At 27.2% G+C, this 21,723-nt stretch overlaps 1 protein-coding gene and 1 long non-coding RNA gene across 6 annotated transcripts in view; one reads left to right on the top strand and one right to left on the bottom strand.

Annotated features, from left to right (window-relative positions):
* LOC136972783 (uncharacterized) overlaps positions 1 to 21,723 on the bottom strand; it is a 240,388-nt gene that overhangs the window by 152,463 nt on the left and 66,202 nt on the right. The window lies entirely within an intron of this gene.
* fmt (phosphatase 6 regulatory subunit 1-like protein fmt) overlaps positions 1 to 21,723 on the top strand; it is a 116,996-nt gene that overhangs the window by 59,901 nt on the left and 35,372 nt on the right. For all 5 annotated transcript variants that reach the window (XM_067267394.1, XM_067267393.1, XM_067267396.1 and 2 more), the window contains 7 exons: positions 547 to 633; positions 4,108 to 4,294; positions 4,902 to 5,039; positions 8,684 to 8,862; positions 10,792 to 10,905; positions 15,039 to 15,258; positions 18,713 to 18,865. In XM_067267394.1, coding sequence (XP_067123495.1) covers positions 547 to 633; positions 4,108 to 4,294; positions 4,902 to 5,039; positions 8,684 to 8,862; positions 10,792 to 10,905; positions 15,039 to 15,258; positions 18,713 to 18,865 — 1,078 coding nt within the window. The remainder of the gene's footprint in view (positions 1 to 546; positions 634 to 4,107; positions 4,295 to 4,901; positions 5,040 to 8,683; positions 8,863 to 10,791; positions 10,906 to 15,038; positions 15,259 to 18,712; positions 18,866 to 21,723) is intronic.

Here is a 21,723-nt window from a genome sequence, read left to right as displayed (position 1 = left end):
TTCAAACAAATGAAATGAATTTCCTTTGTTGCTAGACTAATTCATTAACACCTGCACCTAATTTCAAGGGTGAGAGAAGTGCCACGATTAAGAGTTTAGACTAATTTGTTATATTAGGAGGGGGAAACGTTGAGATGGGTTTGAACAATAGTTTAGACTAGATATATTTGCAGAAGTGGTTGCTTATTACAGTTGTTGTATGTTGTTTCGGACCAAAAATCAATGCTTGCGGTTGGGTTACACAGATGGTCGTTTAATGCAGGTAACTTATTTGAAGACTATGTATAAACTATTCTGTGCCTGAAATTTTTTCCCGTTTTCACTGGTGCCCGTCAAATGCAGGTGGGCGCCTAAGCAGTTTTCACTGTAATTAGTATGTTAATGATCATTCCTCTTTATCCTTAAAAATGTCATTTTCGTATTTGTATTTATTTTTAAATTTTAATAAATTTTGTTGACTATTTCCTAATTAGAATAAATTTCTAAAACTTAGATATTGGGTGTCATATTTTAAAGCAGAATTAATTAATACTTTTCATATTACAGTTTAAGTCGTTCAGAGATAATGGATGAAATGGTTACTTTAATCATTCAAGAACCTCCAGAAGATTTAGATGAAAAATCAAGATATAAGTAAGAATATTATATTAATTAGTTTCAGATTTTGTATTTTCTTATAGAAGTGATTATGTATTCCTTTTTTAGAAAACTACAGTAATATTGTGAGATAATCTGCAGGTAGGGGAAATCCGTAACCCTTGGGTGGCATTGGGTTGGTAAAACCAGCTGTCAATTGTCACTGGATGGTTTTTAAGTAGAGTTGTCTTCCGATTGTAAAATCTGGAGGATGGTTTTTCCTGACATCAGTTAGGATAATTATAGTTTGCGTCTTAACTCATAAATATTCCGATATTTGGCAAAAATATGTTCCAATAAGAGGGTACTCTGTAGTTCAAGTGGGAGGTCACAGATAAGTTGATAGGGTCTGTTGTTCAAAATAAGACAAGTTGGCAGGTTAACAAATGACAAAAATTTAATATAGAACTAAGAGAGGTTAAATACATAGTTGGTTTACACTCTATAGCTAATTAACAACTAATGACTGAGTGAAAGAGTTCACATATCTCTAATTATTGTTCTAAGTACAATACCTCAGGAAATAACTCAACAGTTTTGGATCCTATTTATACGATGTCAGCGAGATGATTGTGGAGGTTGGTTTTTGAGGGTAATGGGATGCAGGAACTGGGAGACAGCAAGATGAGCCGGGTGATGGACTGAAGCTTGACCTCTAGCTTCTTAGAGTGTCCGCCTGGATGATCGGGTGCAACCCCTTTTTGTACACATTGTGCGTGAAAATTGACTTGGGTACTTTGATTTAAGGTGTTCTAAGTTTGAGTTGGGTCCAGGTTTTGCTGATATGGGCTGTCAAGAATCGGATGTTTCGACGAATTATGGATAATTTCTATCCGTTATTGTGACTCATCTTACCTCATAATTCCCTCTGTTTGACAGTTTCCCATCATTAATGACTAAGATTGTAACATAAGTCCAAACATCCTAGTTGATTGTTGACTTAAACCGATATTTGATCGGTTTTATATATCCAACTATTGCAAGTGGGTGAGAAAAAGGAAGTGAGGTTTTTCCACTTCTCTTAATGCTCCCTAATTATTTTAATTGCCTAATTCCCCCCTCCTTCAGATTCTCACAATATGGTGATGAACAACTTTAAATATTAATATGAATGTGCTTGTTTATATTGGTTATTTAGCCTAAGATACAAAATTTATTTATAATTCATACATATTTTTTGCAGTTAGTCTCAAATTATAGAAATAAAACAGTAACTTACCATGTTAACTACCACCATTGAAAAAAATTTTGTCTAATGGGCCATTCTCTTTTTTTCTATAGATTTGTTCTTTTCATAGCAGATTCCAAATTTGCTTTTTGAATTGATTTTGTAAAAGTATTTTTGCTAATTTTAAAAGTTTTGTTTGAACTACAATATATATGCCTGAAGGATTGGACAAATTACTTTTTACAAAACAAATTCTAATATTTTTCTATTTTGATATTGCAAAGGGATTCATATTTTTTCTTTAATTTACATACACAATATATATTAATTTTTCTAATAATTAAAACTGATTATATAGTTTTTTTTATTTCTTAGTCTCAGAAAATTTAGTACAAAGTTTGGGTCTACAATGCTGAGAAAAATTAAACTACATCTACAGAAATGCATGAACTACTGGTAGTTCATGGAGCATTTTGTGTAACCAGTCATTAAGGCACAAATCTTGTACCTTAAAGCACCAGGGGAAATTTTTAGCAAATCATACAACTGGCACTTCGTGGCAGTTAACATGTTCAATACTTTTTAAATTCATAATTCCGTTATAAGAGAAACCACAATAAAAATAGCAAGCTTTATAAATGGGGAGAAAAAATAGAATATTACTGAATTTTTAAACTTATTTGGATTTTCTGTTTTAATTATAGTTTATTTCTGATAGTATTTTATTACTTTTTGTAATTTCAGCTAAACTATATTTATAATTTAGTAATTAAGATAGTATAACTTCTTGATTTCTATAATTTTAACAGTTTAGAATTTTATGTATATATTTATTTTTATACATACATAACTTTATTAATTTTTAAGTTATAAGCAGAATCTGAGAAAAATAAAAATTAAGAAAATGTCTTAATTTTTATTTTTTTTTATTTTTTTATTTTTATTTTTTTTTTTGAGATTCCAAATTGTTAAAAAAATTTAAGATATATATAATAATCTCTCTTCATAAACAATGTACCTTGTATGCATGGCATCAAGAGGCATCACTATCTCCATGTTTAAATGATGTTTAAAATGAAACTATATACGCATTCCAATCTGAAATATTGAACCTGAAGAAAATTCAGTGTAGTGATTGTGCTTTACTAATGGAAACTATGTTAATCCATATTTTCCATTAGTAAAGCACATATTATTTTATGGTTCCTTGGTATATTTTGTTGAAATACACTTTGAAACAAAAATATTTTTTTTATGATGTAACAAAGTCAGTCAAAACTTTAAAAAAAAAAGTATCTTTCTGCAAAGTTGTGGATTTTTTATACAATTTTTTTTAATGAAGTATTTGATTCACCATTGTAAAGAAATTTGGGAATCAAAAAGTCCATAAATTAATGCTTTATGCTAAAAAAAAAAAATAGGTCTTTTGTAGTGTCAATGACATTTGTAGTTTTGTTAATTGACATATTATATCCATTATATAATTGTGTTCTATTCTACAATGGCACATATATATATATATATGTATGTATATTTTTTTAATTTAAAAAATGTTTGTTAATTTAGGAGTTTCATGTTGTTTGGCAATTTATACAATAGGCTTATTTAATTATTAGTATAATTTAACTTGAATTTAGTATGTAGTCTAGAAAGACTACATGGCATATATAGTTCTAATATACATAAAATGTGAACTTAATCCAATATAATTAATACACATTGAAAAATTATATTCAGTATTTATTTATTTATTATGCATACTGGATACACTCCTTGATGCGGGGAGCAAAACCATCTCCCAAAAAACAAAACACTTGGATACAATGAAAATAAGATCACAAACCAAATTATACAATAATAAATTATATAAATAACAATTTAGATATAAATTAAGGTTTAAAAATCAAATGTAATAATTAGTTAAAGTTTGGGAGCATCTGTCAATAAAATACAAAATACCAATAAATAAAAATAAAACAACCAACCAAAAAAAAAGCAAATTGCTTACCTATAAAAAAGAAATAAGTTAGTAATGAAGACACAGCACCATTCAGTATTGTCGGTTATTTTTTTAACATCTGATATTAACATTACTATTAACACATACTTAAGCTTATTTTTGTCAAATTTTAAAATTGAATTGAGATGAGAAAGAAATTTAATAATTTGGCTTTATACTTTATACTATAATTGAATAATTTGTAGTAACAAAATATGTTTCAAATTATTTTATATGTATTTATGATGAGTGTGAGTTATCAAATAATTTGATTTCTTATAATTGTTGCTAATTTATTTTTCAGATATCCAAATATAGCCTGTGAAATTTTAACTGTTGATGTTACACAAATTAATGATGCACTTTCCAGTGATGAAAGTCTTCTTAATAAATTATATAGTTTTTTAGACACAGAAAAACCTTTAAATCCACTTCTGGCAAGCTTCTTTAGCAAAATAATTGGTTTACTAATTTCTAGAAAAACAGATGCAGTAAGTTAATGTCTTGTAGTTTTTAAATTACTTTTGATATGTTTATTCTGTTACAATTAAAAATTTAGGTTCTCTATAATGAAATTTTATAAAATAATTCTAGTACATTATTAATCATCCTTTTAATTAAAATTTTTAAGAATGTGTAAATAAATTAATTTACATACCAGTAAGCATGCATAAATATACATTTTATTACATAGAAAAACTAAAATAAAGCAATTTATAAAAATTATCAAAAACATTATCTAAATGAATAGATTTATTTTTGAACAAAATTTGTTTTATTATTTTTTTTAATGGGTATTCTATAATGTAATATGTTGATTAGTACACAAATTAAAATAATATAAACAATGAAATAAAATAGGTTTTTTTTTATAACAAACTATTATAACCAACACACTATTATAATCACTATTGCTTATAGTAATTGCTTATGTTGTTAATTTATTTATAAAAATATGGATGAAAATATAGTCACTAGATTTTAAATTTAGAATAGTGCTATACATAAAACGATTTAAGTGTGTATAAACACTTGAATCATTTTTATTTACTATTAAATTTAATGAATAAATTTAACTTTAAAAAATTTTATTTTCAGATCTTTGAGTTTTTAAAAAACAAAGAGGATTTTGTTTCATTAGTATTGAATCATATTGAAACTTCAGCAATTATGGATTTACTATTACGTCTAGTCACTTGTATAGAAAGTAATGATATTCGTTGTTCTGTAGTTAAGGTGAGTTAAATTATTTTAAAGGGGAAATGTAATTGAAATTCTTAATAAAAATTATACATAATTAATTTATATAATTAATTAATATGCTGAGCTCTTATTTCTGAATAAAATTTATTTCTGTTTATATTAAAACTAACAATTAGCAATCTTAAGTAAGTTTTCAGTTTATTTAATTTGCAGAATGCCTTTCAGCTGTTTAACAAGTTTTAATATGAAGTATGATAAATTTGAACTTAATAACTAAACACTTACTTAAATACTAAGCATTAGTTCTCTCGAAAGATGAGGCCTTTTTAATGCAAACAAAAATAAGCAATATTTACCGGATATAATCAGTCACTTTTATAACCAGTAAAAAGAGGTTATTTTGGATGAATAAATCGAAATGTTATGTCCTTTGAATCCGACACTCGCCAGAGTTCAAAAATTACTCAGAAGATGATTAATTCTCATATTTTATTTAGATGCATTTTGGATCAGAATTCTCACTGATCCCTCTTCAAAAAAGGTACAATCTGAAATAGAGCTTACATCAATATTTCTAACTCTTTGAAATCAATCACAGTATCAAATGATTCTTGGTTTTTGCATTTGAATACATTCATTTTTAGTAGGAATCAAAATGGATTAGCTTGGATTAAACTTAGTAATAAAAATTTTTTTCATATGTAAGTGATTTTACTGTAAAAGTGAATATGATTTTGTGACATTTATCTATCTGCCATAGTTTAAACATAAAAAAATACTAAAGTTGTTGAAAAAGAAATCCTACCAAAACAAAACAAAAATTACCATGGTGTAATACTGGTTTACACATGTTATACTGTTTATGAAAAGGTGTATGTTAAATAATTTTAGTGAAATTGTTAATTCACCTTTTCAGCTTACTATAAAATGTAATTATTTTCCTGGCTGTTATATATAACAGAGGGAAAGTATTGTAATTGGTCAAAAAATGACCCCTCAAGATTTTTACATTTTTGGACTTAGGGCACTTTGAAATGTCAAGAAATGCAAAAAAATTTGAAAGTGATTTCTATGTGAATAAGGGTCATGATTTTGTTTACCCACTTTGAAACTTAACTCCTGTGCTTTTTGTCAAAAATTTTTGAAATTTTGCAGGGAGGTTTATTAAGGGATTGATGCTTTTAAATTTTGGTGATTAAAAGTCAAGGGAGTGGGGAGATAATGGGGGGGGTCATGTGTTATATCTCCAGTAGGGTAGGAACTCAATGATGATTTTACTCATTATTAGCATTTACGATTTTTTTATAAAATTTATCCCTACCCTCAAAATTAAGATTTTTGCTATTTTATAATAAAATATGATAACAGATGGTGCCACCAAAATATTAAATGTTGCTGGGAAAGTTGATCAACTCATTGCTGGTTTATTTTTGTTAGTAAAGCTTTGACATAAGTCAAAAAACAATAATTGTGATTAGAAAACAAACATAAACAAAAAATATGTGTGTTTTTAATTGAGTCATAAATGTTAGTATTGTAAAAACTAGTAAATATTATTTATAATACTGATTATTCAAATTATAAAAAATATAACAGTGAATATCAAATATTAAATTCTCAAAGGTAAAATGGCTTATTTGTAATTTTAAAAGGAAAAAATTACAGTATAATGATTTTTTTTAAGTCTAAATTTCTTAACTAAATGATTGCTATATATGAAGTCAATCTTTTACTTACAGAAAGTGTAAAGTCTAAGTTTAAAAGTCTGTCTTTATTTACATTTATCTTTCTTTTAGTTTAATTTTTTTTGGAAAATAGCATTTTAATCACATGCCATAAAAGAATTTACCAATAATTAGTTTTTTAAGATTTTAAAAATATAAGTAATAAACTTTTTGAAATAGTTATATTTTTGATAATACATACATAATACAAAGAATAAGTTATTAATATGGTAGCAATAATTAGTGATGGGACGATTAATCAAGAATTGGAAAAATCAGACATTTTCCGGAAATTGAGAAAATCTCATTGCAATTTTCAATTTTTAAAAACTATTTTTCCACATTTTATAAGAAAAAAGTTTTTAAATTATGATATTAACGATTAAATATTAGTTTATTAGTAACTTTATATTGATAAAGCAGAAAATACATAACGAGGTCACATTCGTTATGGTGAACTTTTCTTTTCATGTAGTAAGAGCGACGAGAGATTGCACTTGGTTGTTTTTAACTGTACCCATTTTAAGGAAGATAGGGTGACTATAGGGTTTCATCTGGCTGACATTGGGTTGGCTTGACTGGCAATCTGTATTTTGTATATCTATGTAAATATTAAAAGAAAAATGTTCTATCACCATCACATGCAAATAATGTAAATTTTAAAATTAATTTGATTTATAATTTGAAAATTTCATAACTTTTAAATGGTTTTTAAAAACATTGTTTTAATGTTTGATTGATTTGAGTTTTGGTTTAAAGGCCAGAATTTTAATTGTTTTTAATAATTTTATTTAATTTTGCCTGCATTTTTTTGAATCCATAATTCTAATTTTTTTAAGTTAATTGCAACTGATTTTTTTTTCTTTTTCAATATAACTATAGAAATTGTTTAGTGTTATTTTGCATAAAAGATCATCACATTTAAATTTACTATAATTTCTTAGTAATTTCATCAATTTTTGTTTTATAAACATGCCTGCTTTTAATAATTTTTAATTATAAGCAAGTTAACATTGATTGAATTATCGGGCTATCTAGTTTAAAGTTGAGGCCAATGGTTGGCAAAAAAATATTTGTTTCAGCAAAACATTTTAAAATGTAAACAAAATTATATTTTAATTGAAAAATATTATACTAATTATTAAAAATAATTTTATATGTTTAGTTATAATGATGATAACTTTTTCATTATAATTATGAAAATTTTTGTTGTGATTCACAGATGATGCTGTATACATTAAATTTTCAAATAAGATTTGCTCAGTTCTGAGTAAATGAGTTGGTCTAGATATTTGTGGCTTCAGTGAATGAATTCAAAAATAGTTAACTCATAATGATGATATTCATTTGGCTTGTTGCATCATTTGTTAAACTTTATTTAGTATTAGATACAATGGAGTTAAATCATTTACAAGACATGCTCATTGTGAAAAGTGTGGAAAAAAGTATATCTCATTTACCTTTTTCCCCTTTTCTCATTTCATTAGCCAACAAAGCAGTTTCCTAAGATGGAAACCTACATGACATGATGGGATAGTTCATTGAGTGAAAGGAAATTAGCTGTAATTTCTTCAGGGGTAGTGTTGAAATATTAACTTTATCTGAAATAAGATTACAAATTTATTTTGTAGTACACAATAAAAGCATGTGTACATATAAATTGTACACATGTTTTTATTTTCATGTTTTTTTTTTCAAAAGATTGATTCTGGATTTCCCAATTGTTTTCCATTGTTAAGCTTCATGTTTATTAATCAATGAATGTACCAGGCTCATAATATAAATCATTAATTTTGCTAATCTAAGAAAAACTTTAGAAAGTATTTAAAAGAATTGGAATTGGGAGAAATTTTGGTATCGTCCCATCACTAGCAATGATACTTTGTGATGAGTTGTTTATTGCATAGCTTAATATAAAATAAGACTTTTTCTAATATCTATTTAATCTTTTAGTGGCTGGATGATCAAAAAGTAGTTCAAAGATTAATAGGGCTTATTAATCCTAATTTTACTGAAGAAAGAAATGGAAATGCCGCTCAAGCACTTTGTGATATTATAAAAGTCAGTAGAGAACATATGTCTTTACTACAAGAAAAAGCTGAACCTGATCCACTATTAAAAACTATAGAGTCGTGGGGTATTTAATTGATTTTTAAAAATATTTATTATAATAAAAATTATACATAGATACTTTATGAAGGCCAATTGCATTCTTAACCAAGCTTTTAGAATAATTTATATATTTAAGAAATATAACAGTTGCTACTTGAGAAGGAAACCAAACTTATTGAAAAGTAAATAGGTTTTTCTTAAAAGTTTTGACTGTTTCAAGTCAACATTAGCCAAAAAACTATGGCATTGTTCTAGAAAGTTGAGTGGAACTAAGATTATGGAACAGAAAGAACAAATTGTTTAATTTTTTACAGAGAACATGCAATGGAATGATCTATTAATGCACAAATTACTAAGAACTTTGGTAGATATACTTTTATCTTACTAATTGAGTCTAATATCAATTTCTAATGATCATTTGATCAAGTGTTTGACATTATTTGTGTTTACAACATTCAGATGTTTGGAAAGGCAATGAATATAAACTTCTCTAATGCTCTGATTGGTGTTCCTTCCCATCATGCCTTTATTTGAATAGTTTTGTTTCAGACAACAAATATATCTATTGTATACTCACTTAGCTTAAGGAGTAGTGATGCCAAGCTGAAAAACAAAATTTTTCTTTAATCTTTTCCTCCATAGACCTTACTGTGGACCCTATGTAATAAAAACATTCTCCATTTTTTTTTTATAATTTCAGAACACACATTCCCAATTTAGACAATTCTTCAGTCTTGTCATAATTGTGAATGCTCTTATTCCCAAAATAAACCCATATCTCTTAGTGTATAGTACAACTAATATAGCCATAGATTTGCCTTTAGTTACCAACACTTACTTTTTTCTCTTACCTTTTGTTTCCCTTTATTCTCTTTTCCTCCCAACTCATTTCTTTTTATAAGTGGCTTTAATGATATAATTTACAACCCCCTTGGAGACACCATATTTTCTTGCTAGTTTTTTGATCCTCTGGAACTCATCTATCTGTCACTAAAGAAGAATGAGTGAAAGCTAACAAAAGCTTTGATAGCTGCTAAGTTATGTCTTCAGTGTCCTCTGATTTTTAATAGATGAAAGTCTATTGAGTTTCCAAAATATCTTAGTGTAAAGATGTGCATTCTTTTTGTAAATAGTCAAATCTAAAAAATTAACAGAATTAAAACTCCCATCAGTGGTAATGTAACCCTTGCTGTGTTTTTATTAACACTCATGCCATTTTCCATTTGTAGGGGGTCATTAATAAAAAGACAGCAGGGTAAAATAATGTTGCTCACAGGAAAATCTTAACTCTTTTTATAAAAATTGTTAACAGGATTTGAATTTATTATTATTATTCACTCTCTTGAAATCAAAGCTGTTTTATTAGTTTTGTGGGAACAAAATGTCTTGAAATTAGATCAATTACTAGATATCTTTTAAGATTGGCTGAAAACAAGTTATTAATTCTCTGTATGAATTACTTGGAAAGAGAAAAAATGATGCTTAAAAATAAGTAATGTTAAGAATGATGACTTTAAAACATTTTACTTTTTTGCTAATTGATAACAGTAATATTTAAAAAATGAAAATTTTATTTATTTGTTCTTTACTCTGCTTTAAAAATGTAGATCAGGTAAATCTTTTTGTAGATAATTTTCATAATAGAGAATGAATTTCTGATTATTAAAAAGAAATCCAAGTTTATTTCAAACTGCAGTTTAAAATAAATGGGTCTACCACTTTAGTAGTAATAATTGTACTATTTGTATTTGCTGAAGTTGAACTGATTAGTTGACTTGATATACCATATCTTATTAAAAAGCATACAGTTTTATATTTTCTTATTATAAATTGAATTATCATGTACCAGTTTTGTTTTAGTTTCCAATTTTTACATCTTAAATTTTTAAAATATTAATGTAAACAATTTAATTTCTTTAAAATTGTGTGTGTTTTTTTTTCTTTTTCAGAATAGACACATTAAGTGAACTACTTAATCATATGTTTAATGGTGAAAAGCGAGAGTGTGTTTTAGTTAGTGGAATATCAGTATTTCTTTCTTTGCTAGAATTCAAAAGGCAAGGGTAAGGAATCAATATATATAACATAATTTTGAATTACAGTAGAGCATTGATTAACTGAAAGCATTCCAGTTGGCAAATTTAAATTTCCTTTAGAGCTGTGGCACTGCAATATTTGGCTATGTCTTGGGCTACTCCAATATTATTTTTGTTGGTGTGCATGTTTTAGCTGGCAACATGTTGCGACCATGAGAGAGTACTTAAGGACATGCCAGGATTTGAATGAATTTCAACATGAGATAGGTTAATATATTTTTTCATACATAATCGGTTATCCGAAAAATTGATTATACGAACAACCCCAGCCCCGAATTGTTTCAGATAACCGATGCTCTATTGTATATTAAACTGAGTAAATTAAAATTCATTTATTTGAACATTTAATTACATTTTTTTAACATTAATTATTATGTTGTTAAACTGTCTGGCTTTAAACCCATGTTCAATAGACTAATACATGATCACATGGTTTTTCAACAGGATCATATATATCAGGCTGATTTTTCACTGCTCTTTTTATTCATAATTACACTGCACCTAATTGCTGTTCCTTGAATATGGCAATTCTGAAAAATTCTGTAATGTCTCTTCTGCAGATGCTAAAGTTCAATGTCAAATGTTTAGTTTACAAGATATTTTATTTACAGAACAGTGTCATTGACAGGACTCCTATAGTAAACCCTTTAAACTTTGCAATAGCATTGGCTAATGTGAAATGAGCTCAGCTGGAAATTTGCTGGTAGGATTTATTATGTCTCACAAAAGGATCTGAAAATGTTTTTTTATAGTTTCTCAGGGTCGAAATAAACCTGTAAAACATTTAAATTGTTGAAAACCCAGGCTATCTTACAGAGATAAGTATTCCAAGGTTGTAGCAGTTTGCAGATTATCATGTCATGTGTAGGCATGACATGACAATATGGCAAACAGCAATTTTGAGAAATCTTATGAGACATTTTTGATTGTCAGAGTGAAAAATTGCTGCTTTAATTTTGTGATAAAAAGAATTGTATGTGATCAGGTGATGATTTTCAGATCTATACTTTAGGTGGTGAATTTCCTCAGATGTTTATAATCAAATTTTTACACATTGAGATGGATAGCATGTAGCATGAGGATATCATGCAGGCATGGCTAAAGTAAGTCAATTTGATGAAAAATACCTGGAAAAAACTAGTAGGTACATAAAATTATCACTATTTCATATGATCACAGGTTAACTCTACACAGTTACTCTTCATTACTGGAAAATACATGCCTATTTAATAGCATCTAATACAACACAAAGAACAAAATGCATGTGTGTCTAGAAAATATTATATTTTATTAATTCTTAGTCTCTTGGGTAAATTTTTTTTGTACCCCCCACACAAACACAAACAAACAAACAACAGTTTTTGTTTTTACTAAATATAATATGGTCTTGTTTTGTAGGATTGCATGTCAGCAGGTATTGCTTAATATTGGATCTCTACTTTGTGTAATACAAAATGATTGCATAGACACTTGCATTTACATTAAACACAAAAAACAAAAAACATCAAAATATATTTTAAATGTTTTATCATAATGAATAATGCATTAGTCTGCTGCTTGAATTTACAGAGTAAAATTCTATTATTGTATTGAATACATTACAGTAAAACTCCAGTTTAATGAACAAAAGGTTTGGAATGTTTATATAAAAACTAATACCCTGCTCATTGTAAAATGTTTTTATAAGTAATTAAATTAACTGTGTTTTTTATACCTAAAAGTCACCATTGTTAATAACTTACATTGGGAATGTCTTCCTATATCATCATCTGAAGATGAATAAATAGGATTTTTTTTTTTTGTTCAGTTAAATAGAATAAAAGTATTTCCAAAATGTGTGTGTTTGTTTCAAAATTATTTATTTCAATTCAGATCATATACTAGTTGGTTTATGCTCAGAAATACAATGAATACATAAGCAATAATTCATGTAAAAAACTTTTCTGTGAAATTAAACTTTTCATATATACTAACTTTAATTACTCAATCATATCTACTTACATAAGATCAGATAAACTAACTCAGCATTTTTCAACCTTTTTAAGTTCAAAAACCAGTAAAATAGCTGAAAAAATTCTACAGATCACTAAGTTAATTTTAAAAAATTAGGTTTACATATGTTGGTATTATCAACATTTGGTATTATCAACATTAGGTTTACAAATGTTGGTATCAACATTTGGGACATACTGTGTATATAATGTAATAAATCTGAAAACATGTTTTGAGATATATATATATGTACAGGATGTCCAGAAAGGGTGAGTGCAGTTTAAAAGTGAAATAAATTAAAAATAGAAAATGTGCAAAGAAAGTTTTGTTTTTATTTTCAATCTATGGTTATTGGAAAATTATTTACTAAAAATTATGTTATCTAAATGGCATCCATTACGCTCCTGGCACTCTTCTAATCTTGAGTGACGATTTCTCAGTACACGTTGACACAAAGTCTGAGATACCAATGCCATTTCTGCTGCGATATTCTGCTTTAATTGAGTTAAAGTCTTTGGCTTATTTTCGAACAACCTCTCTTTAAGAAATCCCCATAAGAAATAGACCATAGGACTCAGGTCTGGACTGCGTAGTGGCCAGTTAACATCACTTCATGAAATCAGAGTGATGCTGTGAGATGATTTCAAAATTTTTAGTTCCATCTTTGCAACAGTTTCATGGCTTCAATACAAGAACATCGTTTCAACAAGATGGCACCACTTGTCACATATAAGCCAAAGACTTTAACTCAATTAAAGCAGAATATCGCAGCAGAAATGGCATTTGTATCTCAGACTTTGTGTCAACATGTACCAAGAAATTGTCACTCAAGATTAGAAGAGTGCCAGGAGCGTAATGGATGCCATTTAGATAACATAATTTTTAGTAAATAATTTTCCAATAACCATAGATTGAAAATAAAAACAAAACTTTCTTTGCACATTTTTTATTTTTATTTTACTTTTAAACTGCACTCACCCTTTCTGGACACCCTGTAGAAACACAATTAAATTGGAAGTAAACTATTAAAAGTGAATCATCATTGAACAAAGTTTTAATTTAAGCCTGCCTGCTGACCACCTGTTCCATCATTGTGGACTGCAGATTGAGAAATGCTGAACCTACTAATTTGTCAGTTTTTTTTAACACGCATTTATAAAATCTACTTCATTGAAGTCAAAAATCCATTATATAATAGCCACCTCCTTACTTGAATTAGTCCATTAAATTGAGGTTTTACTGTACTTGAGAAAAATATATGCATACTAAGATAAGTCACCACAGTGAGTAGAATTTGATAGTTCTCCATGATTGAAATGTCAGAAGTTGGAGAACAAAATATTTGCTGACTCAGTGCCCCAGAATCTACATTTTACAAGTGGATTAATTTAAACCATTTGCCATTTTTTTAAATGAGAATCTGCATATAAGTCTCAGATAAAATTTATTTTTTCCAGCATACAAAATATATAAATAATTTATTATTAGAGATATTTAATCAGATACAAATTTATTTTCTTTTGTATTCATAAAAAGTGATTTTATAATCTGAGGAAGTCCAACCTTAACCAGAAGATTCATTTTAATCAATCAAACATTAATGTGCTGGCTAAGGTTGACTTTTTGTCATAAAATATTTAGCACCAGTTTTTGAAATATACAGATTTAATATAGATTTACATTAGAATGTCATTTACATAATAGGCTATTCTGTTTAAAATTACACTTATAAATTGATTCCAGTTTATAAAATAATTAATAAATTTTTATCTTCTACTTTATATAACTTGAGAATAACGATCTACTACTAATATTTTCAGTTATTGTAACACATTTGATTCAGTGAAAATTTATAAAATTTTCACTCAATCAATTTTCACATTTTTATATGTTAACAGGATTGCTCCTTTTAATTAAATCATAACAATCTTTCAGGCTAAATTTTTCTTTCATTTTATTTTCAACCAGTTTGTATATAAGAAACTTCCTATATTTAATAAATTCTTCATTAAAAGTTCTGGCACGATTTGTGTTTATAAAATATTTAATAAAAAACTAAAATAAGCAAAGTAAAAGACACTTCTAAATTATTTTAAAAAATCTTTTAGACCTGCAGGACAACAACAAATTCCTCAGAATCAAGTTCAACCTCCATTACAAGGAGAAGGTGCTCCTCACTGTTTTACATCTGTCTTTTTCCGTAATGATGTACCTGATCAGATGACCTCATTAGATGCAGAACGTCTTGAACAAGGAGTTGAAAATGTAATGTCAGCTTTAACACCTCATCTAAATAGTTTTCATCAATTACTATTAGTACCACCACCTGTAAGTATATTGGTATTAATTTTTTTTCTTGTACATAATATATAATCAAAAAAATGTAGTTTAAAACTTAAAGAAAATTGCTTTTATTATTATTGCTATGTAAAAAGTTAATCTATTATAATGGTTTTTCAGATAACTTAAATTTTTTCTAACAAAGCTAATTTTTTTTATCGTGAATTTAATTTACATTTGATTGCAAAAATAAATTACAAAATCACGTAATTGTATTGTAAAAAACGCATGATAAATAAATTTTTGTTCCATTCCGACTTATGGAGGGTACTGTTTTAAAGTTTAAAAGTTGTTTATGTAAATAATGCAATAACAGTAACAAATATAAAAGGCGAACCCAAATGCAGAAAAATTATTTTAATTACAGTAATACCCCGAATTTACGCAATAGGTAGGACCAAGCGATAACCATGTAAGTCGAATTCGTGTTAGTCTGGGTATAATTTTGCATATAAATGCATACAAATTATTTTTAATTGGGGCCAGAGACTAAAGAAAACAATAATTTAGAAAAGAAATGTTTAATAAAATCTTAGATAATACATATGTATAGCAAATTATATTAATAAAATTGTAAACTGAAGTTATTTTGATGTAGAAGGCTTCATAAAATCTAACAAATTTGTCTGACAGCTCAAAGATTTTCAACTGTTCATCTTTAGCCACCTCTCCAGCATCCTCTTTCAATCTCTCGAAAATCTGCTTAGCTTGAGAGCACGTCATGTTCTGATCAACAGGACAATTTTTCACATTTACTTGATTATGACACCATAATTCTAACATTGTTTCCATCTCAGTGATAATACCATGACGTTTACGAATGATGCTTAAATTTAAAGATTGAACATTTTTCACGGCTTCGAGAATTTTTTCTTTACCTTTTATAGTTGTTCTGACTGTTGATTCCCATAGATCAAGCTTCTTTGCCAATTCACAAATTTTCATTTTTGTATCAAAGTCTTTATTAATGTTAACTTTACATTCCAAAGATAAAGTATTTCTTTTCTTGTTTGATGCAGAAGAATCGGTTCTACTTTGTTTTGGATGACATAGTAGAGTCTCTCAAGTCTCCATAGATATAACAAACACAGAAATAAATAACACAAATTGTAGCTATGCATCTATTCCACGCAACATGTCCGAACATGTAAGCTGAACAATAGTGTGGGGGGAGTGAGTAATCAAGAGTTGCGTGGCACTCAAACAAAAGACGAATCGACGAGATTTGAAAATCGCCTAACTCTGGGTTTGCATAAGTCGAGGTATTACTGTATATTAATAATTTTTCTAAATGCATTTCGCCTGAAGGGTCTTTTCAGTAGAGTTATCTGTGAATAAACAGTTATGAACTTCAATAAATTTGTTGAACTCTTCATGCACCTTTTCTGTAGAACATATTAAAGTAAGACCACATCTGTAAATTAGGTGCAACAAATTTTAAAACTTTCTTGTGAAAAGATGTCTGAGCATTTGAGAAAAGGAAAAAGTTGATTAAAATTTTACAAATTATTAATTAAATTTTTAAAATATTTATTACAATTTGTGATTTAATACACAGATAATCATATTTGTCATGAATTATTTGGATGTAAAGAGTAATTTTTGCAGAAGGTACATGACAGTTTATTACTTTTATATTAATAACTACTAATAATCATGTAGGCTTTCTAATCAGATATGCCAAATGTTATGCGTGAAATAGGGTGGGTTTACATGTGCATGGATTAGCTGGTACCAGTGGCTTTAGGAATGCTAGTAAAAAATACTTTAATATGTAAACATATAATAATAATACAAGAGTTGCATCATTGCTTCAACCGATGTAAAAAGTTGGAAAAACAACTTTTTTGGCATGCCAGTGAAGAATCACAGGCAGATGCTAGTAAAAGTTGTGTGTGTTTACAGGAACTTTCATGCCACTCCATCTGTTCATGTGTAGATTTTGCTGCTAACAGTTTGAATTTGGCAAAAAAAAAGAATTAACAGGTGTGTGTAGACAGTAACTAGTGTAAAAGTTTTATTGTAAGAGAACTGGCTCCAGTAAATTTCTGTGCATACAAACTCAACTTTAGTCCAGAACAATTAAACTACAGATGTTGATTTATTTAAGAGAATGTGTATTATATAAGTTAATAATGTTTTAAAAATTTGATTTTTGAGTTAAATAAGCTGAATCACTATTATGTAATAAAGAATTGAAATTATCAGTTTTATAGATAATAGCATTTACCTTAGAAACATATGAAATAATACATCTAAATTTTGGAACACTAAACTCTTAGAAAATTTTTAATTTTAATTAAAATAACGGAAAATTAATTTGTTCTATAAAATTGTGTTTTAAATATAGTGTTTTTTGTTATAATACATTTTTTTAATTCACAAATTTATTTATATGTGGTAGATAAATATGAAAATAAAATCAGAAATGTGAAATTGAGAGAGCATATGGGTGTTTTTTTTTCAAGAGTTGTGTTATCTAATAAATGTAAAAAACCACCCAGCTGAATGTGATGATAGCAGAGTACATAGACTTCTCTTTTACTGCAATTTACTTACATGCATTGTCTTAATTTTGTATCATCTATCTTTGTGTTTGCATACTGTTTTTGGATAAGTTCTTTAATACAGCATGTCAAACATGGAGTAAGTACCCTGATATAAGAATCCAAGTAATGAGCAAAAATGGAAAGCCCGTATATGTATTGAGAATAAATGAATACTGCACTCATCAGCAGAGACTGATTAATGCATTTGTTAGACCCAGATATCCTATGTGGAATGAATACTGGTGATAAAATCTAGTGTTTTTGTATAACCCATAGAGTGAATATGCCTCAACATGGAAATCAGTCTCTTTACCAAAGTGAGATTTTCCTCACCTGATCTGAGGGGAGGCTAATCCTTGTGAATTTTTATATGATAGGTGTGTGAATTGTCTTTGTTCCTGGCAGTCTACATTGGCGTGTCAGTAAGACAAAAATGAATGTCCTTTTTCTGATTTTCAAAAAAATAGATTTTTCACTATAATGAGTCTTGGTGCATTGTGCTCTCCTAGTTGAAAGTTGACAAAATATCATTTACCTGTACTTTTACAGTCTTCTTAGTCACCAGACCTTACTTCTGCAGAATTCCATGTTTTCAAAATTAAAGGATTGCAGATTCAAATCAGGATATGAGATAAAAAGTGCTGCAGGACTTTAATAAGTAAAAAAAGTGTTGGTAGAAGTACTGTACCTAGTTGCAGAAAATGCTTATTTTGAAGCTGGTCTCTGTAAATACTTGTAACATTTATTACATTAATAATACATTAATGTTTGGTTTACTTTTGACTACTTCGTGCAAATATTACAGTAAAAGTGTGATTACTATTTTTTTAAATAAGTTACCAATTTGTTAAATTCTCATATCTGAGAAGTTAATTTCATTTTTCTCTTTAAAGAAATCTGCAATTACAACAACTGTTGGAACATTAGATCCACCTGTTGGTTTTACTCGATTAGAAGTTGCTCATCTTTTGACAGCACTCCTTTCTACCAATACACACAGTGTAAATTTACAGTTAGTAAAATTGGGTACTATTGGTGTTTTATTGGTAAGTAGTGTATTTACTTATTATTATTATCTTAATATACAGAATTTTAAAAAATGTTTGAATTTTTTTTTTCTTACATAATAAAATTTTTAATTAATTTTATGATTCACAAAAACAATTTTTGTTTTCATCATCATTAACATATTTGAAAATATAGCATACAATATTCATCATAAATTTTATATAATCATAATTTAGATTAATTATGTAATAAAAATAACAAGTGCAAGTTTTAATTTTAAACTTAATTTCTTAAAAGTTTTTTGCTGTAGAAAAATATATTACTTTTTTTACAGCAAAACATTTTTTTTTATACTAGGTGCACTTTCATCAGAATATATATATCTTTCAATTGCTTTTGATACAAATTACTTTTGTCACTTAAGATAGTTATATTGTATTATTTCAGCAATTTAATAATAAATTCTTTAGTTTCTAACTTTTTATTAAAATGATTTGAATTTTAATAGTTGTATAATTATTTACCACAATAGATCCAATTATTTAGTTTTTAGAATAGCTTTGTGATAAATTAGATATTTAAAAATCTTCTAGATAATTTTTATAAAATATGAGAGAGAGAGATTGAATCTGGCTAGAACTGAATATGCTTTAAGAGTAGAGTACACACATTTGTGTTTTTAAGGATTTATCTAATAATAATCACTTTTTTAAGTAATTATTTCAATATAAATTTGTGAGATTATCAAATAAATATTCTGTATTTTTGTTTGTGTGCATTAGTTTTTTATTATATAATTTCATTCATTTTGAAAATACTTAGAATTTTGATTGTTAGTATTAATTGTTTCAGCTTTGGAAGATTAAACTTTTCTTCATTTATTTTTAAAATTTCTTGTTTTATTAAAAATTTATTGCAGTAAAGTTAGTTGCATATAGAACTGATAGTTAATGGATTAAAAATAAATATATAAAAAGACAGGACCATTTTTTATTTGCAGTGGCAATAGTGTTGTAATTTTTCCTCTGTATTGTCATGCATTTATGTTAAAAACAAAGAAACCAAGACTGTCACTTTCCAGACTGGTCAGTATTTTTATGCAGCAATGTAATGAACACTTCTCAGCAAATAGCAACACCCTCATATATTTTTATTCATTTTATGTTAGAAAAAGAAAATTTTTATTTTGGTGGATGTCAAATTATATGAAAACAGGGAAGTATACACTTGTTCAAATTTATTGGCTAATGTGAATTTTTAGTTTATTGCTGAATTATACAAAAATTTTACCATGATGCATACAACTGAGTTTGAATTTTTATCTGTAGTAGAGTTGAAAATTTTTAAACAAGATATAACATTTCAGAAAGTAATTTCTGTTCAGGAAAGGCAGACACTTACATTATGCTTTCTGACCATTGGTGATGCATATATCAGTCTTCAATTTTTTCAAAATTTCAAAACGCAATCAGTAGGTCATGCCAGGAGTATGTGGAAGCATCAGAATATTTTTTATACAATTACCTGTACAACTGATCATCAGTCAATCTGCAATCAGAATGATTATAGGAAACATTGTATTATGTAATATTTTAATTTGAAATCAGTACACTGTCCCAGTGAAAAAATATTTTAAATAAAGTTATGTATGGATTGTCATGGTGCATCTTCTTCAATTTCATAGTTTTTAGTTACAGGAATTATCTGATAAAATCAGATGACTGAAAACCATTGATCCTCCAACCTGTAAGTGGCAAATTAGTAATAGCCAAATTTGGAGATCTTTGTAGGAAATATAAATTATGGTTGTGGTCTAACACTTCCTCTCATGAAAATAAAGCCTTACACTTAACATTTGGTTTCGTTTTTTGTATAAATTGCTCTAGGTCTTCTATTCAGTATTTATGAAAGCATAGATGATGAACTTTTTATATTGAGATTTAGTGTTGTATAAAAAAAAAAGTTAAATCAGTTATTAAATCCATGTTCTAAAACACTAATTTGTTTTTGTTGCACAAATGCAAAATTGTTACTATTCTATAGACACAAAATAAAGTTTACATTAATGCAAATGTATCTTATGAGTGAAACTATATCATGTTTAATCATGGATGGATTTCAAAATTTTGTATTTTGATTTTTTTATCATCTAATAATTGCTAATGACTAATTATGATAGCAATTAAATACTTACTTTTTTTATTAAATTATATTTTATATTATTTTATCAATTATCCATATTTTAAATGATACATACTAAAAAAATATTCAAAAAGAATTATATTAATGGAGTTGATAAAAATTTCTTAGTGTTCTCATATTGAAATTTCACATTGTAATTGATAATCCATAACTAATTGCAGTTTAGTGAATTTTAAAATGTTTCGTATAAATCAAAATCTGTGAAACTCATATTTTAAAAACTAGAATTTTTCTTATGTTAATTTAATACTAATTTAAGTTCTTTTGACTGTTCCCAAGATTCAGAAAATAGGATCCTTTGTGTTCTGATTCTTTCTTACTCCAACATCTCTCACACAAGTCTGTTAAAAAGTCTGTTGTTTGATATCACAGTTTCTGGCATAACTTATTAATTCGGATTTTAATTTTCTTTTATAATGTTTTTTGAAGATTCTTCTTACTAATGATGATATCAAACTAGATTTTCAAATCTTTTGCATTAGAGTAATTTAACAATTTGACTATGAAAGTTTTTTCTCTGATCTTACACTATCTGAGACTATTTGTTGTCTGATTTCAACATTGTTTAATCCAAGGAAAATACTTTCAAAAATGTTTTATGATGAATCTTGTATTTATCAATCTGTTCTTCTAATACTGTATAAATTCAATTAGTATACATTTATAATAGTTATTGTGTTTTATAATTGAGAAA

Source organism: Centruroides vittatus, unplaced genomic scaffold, assembly GCF_030686945.1.
Source record: "Centruroides vittatus isolate TY-2023 unplaced genomic scaffold, ASM3068694v2 contig_301, whole genome shotgun sequence".
Taxonomy (NCBI): domain Eukaryota; kingdom Metazoa; phylum Arthropoda; class Arachnida; order Scorpiones; family Buthidae; genus Centruroides; species Centruroides vittatus.
This window is presented reverse-complemented; position numbering and strand designations above follow the sequence as displayed.